We start from the raw sequence: 4478 nt of genomic DNA, 5'->3' as shown, positions 1-4478 counted from the left end.
AATATCCATTTTAGTTACTGTATTTGTTGATTTGAATTCTGGAATGTAAGCCTGCTCCAGAGCCAAGGTCAGAACTTTTCCATGTCGTCGTCTTGGGGTAGGGCCCCTGTGCTTGGCAGTGTGGATTTTCAGATCACACTGCTGAAGAAAGATCTTTTGCCACAACATCACTAGCTCTAGATTCTGATTAAAGCTCCACTTAAAGGTCCATGTAATTCCTTATGTACCAAAGTTTAGGCTGGGTGAAGTCAGCTGTAGTTCTTGGGGTTTCACAGATGCCAGGTCCCTTTTCCTGAGCAGTGTTGCACTTCGTAAAAGGAAAACATCCTTAGGATTTTAATTTATCTGCAGAGCTATCAAACTTGTCATTATATTAAAATTATCCCTACAGTATGAACCTGTTTTTGTTCATGAGGGTGTGAGAGAGTTCTAAGTTCACTGCTTCCACCATCCCACCCAAGTTACTTCACATTCAGCCTGACCCATGGTGAGATTTTTGAAAAACCTACGATGCTTTTCTCCTAGCCACATTCCTTCCCAGCCCCTCTGTTTCCTTGATTTATTTTCCCTGCTATCATCTCTTCCCTTAGCACAGGATGCCATCCAGTCGACTTCTAAAGAAGCAGCTACATCTGGCAGACCTGGATTTTCCCCTTTCTGGCTTCAGCCTGTTTCCTGACTTGCAGCTGTCACAGGTGTGCCGCCACCATGACAGGCACCTGGGGAACATACTTGCTGAAAGTTGCTCAAAGATGTAAACTAAGTACGTGTCTAAGGTACAGTAACAGAGAACCTGGTCATCCCAGGTTCCCTTTATTTCTGCCAGTGGCAAACTCAGTCCTATTGAAACTGGCCTGCTTGCAGAGCAAGCGTCTACAACCAGCCACATTTCTGTGGGAACTCTTGTCTTAGATCCCATTTCAGTAGCACTTACCTTATGGGGGCGGGGGGGGGGGGGAAGTTGGGGGTCTGAATGGGGAAGAAAGCAGAAGCTTCAATCAAAATGGAATTGAGCATGGTCATTTATGCTCAGGGAGAGCAGTTCCAGACTTGTGGAGAGCCTTATTGGGGTGTCGTGCTGCCTGCCAGTAGCCTGACATTGACCAGGGACAAGGGCTCAAGCAGGAATCTGACATTAGGGCATAATAAGGAAGTAGGTGACAGCAGAAGCAAGCTTCAGGCAAGATTCTGGGCTTTGACAAGGAAGTAGGCTCAGATATTTTGGTCATCCTTACACACCCTTGGAAACAACTGTCACTGAAGTGATGTAAGATTTTGCTTACATCTTGCTTATTCTTTATTGTACTACTATTGACCTTAGTTCCTGCATGTAATTAAATCTGCAAGTATAAAAATGGATTGATAATTATTAAGCCCACCCTTCAGTCTCAGAATTGACTGCGGTCATGCTGCAGTTTTGTCTAATTGTCTCTTTCTTTTCAATCCTAACACCTGTGCTGGAGAACCTGTTGACTGACTGAGCGGGCTTGGTCAGGGACTCTTATGGCCAATGCAGTCTCTAGAGAGGAGGAACTTGGATACATAAGCACTCGAATAGAGAGCTGCCTGCTTAACACAGCATCTTTAGTTAATTTCAGCACCTGAAGTTATGCGACAGCGATGTAACTATATGGAACCCTTATGGCATGTGGATGTTTGTGCCAGTGAGTGTGTCGTTCCTGGAAACTATTGTGATCACCCCCATTTCCAGGGAACCATGGAGTTCACATAAACACAAGTTTGAAGCATGTGGTACTGGCAAGCGTGGTAGTGAACAGGAATAAATTTTACTTGGGAAGGATTGAAACTCCAGGGCTAACTTGGCCTAGAATCCTTGATCACATGTCCAACAGATTAGGGAAAAAAGCGCATAGCTTTAAGTTTAAGGATACTTGAAACAACTTACAACTCATTTGTTGAAAGAATGCCTGGTTCCTAAGAGTCTTTGGAATGATTCGTTAAAATGCCTACTTGGCTTCTTGGTGACAGGCTTGGTCCTTGGCCAGCTTCCTGGGCAATACAGAATAGTCACGCGCTTTTTATAATGCAGCACGACGCAGGCAATGCGCTTTAAAATGTAGTTGATAGCCATGGCCTTGGACGAGATGCTCAAGTCGGGGTTCACCTGCTTCAGCACCTTATACACTTACATTGAGAAGCTCTCCTTTCATCTGTGTTTGCACTTCTTGCTATCTTTCTGTTTGTTGGTGACAGTCCTTGTATGGGGCAGGCTCGGACTTCGCTAGCTCAGGCATTGTGCAAAATTTAGCTCCCTCCCACTGGTACACTAAACAAACATTTGGTAAAATAACTACCCGTCATCAGTTAAACCACATTCATTTACATTACGCAGTATTCAAATGAGGTTAATAAGATTTCCTTCAGGATTGGATTAGTTTCAGTGTTTCGTCACGAACAGGAACATAAACGACACTTGAAGCTCTGTCTCATTGGCTGTCTTGTCACTTCGCTTTCACCAATCGGGAAGTACGAATTAAACTGCGCAAATCTGCTATAGCTAACCTACTTAAGGCGCTATCAAACATGGGGGCGGGTGATACAGGAAAATCCTGATTGGGTCTGTATGCTTGATTCAGCAGTCATTGCAGTGAGATACAGGCGGGGGGCTATCAGGACATTGACCCAGCTCATTCCGCACTGAACGGCTTAATGCTTACGATTCTATCACTAAACTCTGCTGTCTCCCTTAAAAGTTAGCTGCATATCGAGTGGCAGCCAGGATTAACTTGTGGGCTATGAGTCCCCCCTTCGTTAATATCGTATACAGACCTAAACGAGGATAGCCATGTTAAGAGTTAATACCATTGCGCACACCCACAAATCCCCAACCTCTTCTGCGAAGCTCAGCCCACTAGGTATCGGTCCCACCCTAACCACGCCCCCTCTGAGTGTGCAACAGCTCTTTTACTGAGACTTGTGGGTGGCTCTGAAAAGAGCCTTTGGGTTGTTGGGCTTCTAAGCAGTTAGCCAAAGAAAATTTACTTTTTCTTGGCTGCAGTTTTCTTTGGCTTAGCTGCCTTAGGCTTGGAGGTTTTTGGCTTGGCCGCTTTGGGCTTTACCGTTTTCGCCTTGGCAGGGCTCTTGGGCGCCTTCTTAGCCTTAGTTGCCTTTGCCTTCTTCGGGCTCTTAGCTTTTTTGGCTCCTGCAGCCGCCGCTGGCTTCTTTGCTTTCTTTGGAGTCTTCTTGGTGCTCTTCTTGGGGGTGGCTGTTCCCGCAGCCTTCTTGGGCTTCTTGGCTGCGCCCGCAGGCTTCTTCGCCTTGGACGCGCCTGCCCTCTTTGCTTTGGGCTTAGCCTCACCTGAAGCCGCCTTCTTGTTGAGTTTGAAGGAGCCGGAGGCGCCGGTGCCCTTGGTCTGCACCAGGGTACCCTTGCTCACCAGGCTCTTCAGCCCGAGCTTGATGCGGCTGTTGTTCTTCTCCACGTCGTAGCCGGCGGCTGCCAACGCTTTTTTGAGCGCGGCCAGGGACACGCCGCTGCGCTCCTTGGAGGCAGCCACAGCCTTGGTGATGAGCTCGGACACCGGGGGTCCGGACGCTTTGCGCTTCGCGCCACCTGCGGCCTTCCGTGCCTTCTTCTTTACGGGTGTCTTCTCGGCGGGGGCCGGGGCGGCGGGCGCAGCAGGCGCAGTCTCGGACATGGCGAGGCGTGTGAAGAGAGAGAACTCGAGCCGGAAGCAGAGGCACTGGCCGGGACTCGGGCCGCGGCGCTGCGCCCGCCCGTTTATATAGGGCGGAGCTGCGTCGTGATTGGTGCGCTGTCCAGCCCGCCTCGCAGCCGTGGAGTGTCCTCTCGGATGCAGAGTTGTGTTTGTTACACCTCAAAAAAAGCCAAAAATGTCAAAATTCCCTACATCGAATTGCCCAATTTTTCTCAAATAATGATCCCCGAAGTCTCGGGCTTCATGCACATCTCAAAAAATGAGCAAAGCACTAAGCCTTCTGCCAAAAACTTGCAATATTTCCCGCGGTGTTCAGCAAATTTCAACTCAGAGAAACAAAACTTTCTATTTTCTTCGTAAATTATAAACTGATCTTGGACTGTACAGTTTTCTGACCCATCAAAGATTATTCTCCAAGTGGTTAGCTTCTTGTGTAGCCCAAAACCATGCCATTGGCATTATGATTTTTATTACAAATCTGCACTTAAGTGAGGGAAGTAACACAGGCTCCTCCGAGAGTCCTGCCTATTGAGCCGAGGGCATTTGAGTTCATCAAGCTGGTTTAGTTCAATGCTTAACAGATTATTTACCATTTTGAGTTAAATTCTTCTCTCCTAGGCCATGAGTCTATATATCTGTGGTTTTATTTCTACCCGCTCCACCTAAGTTTTTATATAATTTCTTAGTATAATTCTTTTCTTTCTGCTCCCAAGGGTTGGGGGCGGGGCTGTTGCTTTTCTATCTCTCTAGACAACTACTCCTTTGGGTTAAGGTACTCAAATTTAGAGTATTGGGGTT

General features: G+C 47.3%; 1 protein-coding gene across 1 annotated transcript; it reads right to left on the bottom strand.

Moving 5' to 3' along the window:
* Positions 1–2941: 2941 nt before the first annotated feature.
* Positions 2942–3706, bottom strand: H1-4 (H1.4 linker histone, cluster member). The gene has a single exon (XM_052156418.1). It carries the CDS (start codon positions 3657–3659, stop codon positions 3000–3002), a length of 660 nt encoding a protein of 219 aa, XP_052012378.1. The 5' UTR covers positions 3660–3706; the 3' UTR covers positions 2942–2999.
* Between the last annotated feature and the right edge of the window lie 772 nt (positions 3707–4478).

This window comes from Apodemus sylvaticus, chromosome 14 (genome assembly GCF_947179515.1).
Source record: "Apodemus sylvaticus chromosome 14, mApoSyl1.1, whole genome shotgun sequence".
Lineage (NCBI taxonomy): Eukaryota > Metazoa > Chordata > Mammalia > Rodentia > Muridae > Apodemus > Apodemus sylvaticus.
This window is presented reverse-complemented; position numbering and strand designations above follow the sequence as displayed.

Coding starts and splice junctions, on each gene's coding strand:
- H1-4 (XM_052156418.1), bottom strand. CDS start 3,659: ATGTCCGAGACTGCGCCTGCTGCGCCCGCCGCCCCGGCCCCCGCCGAG.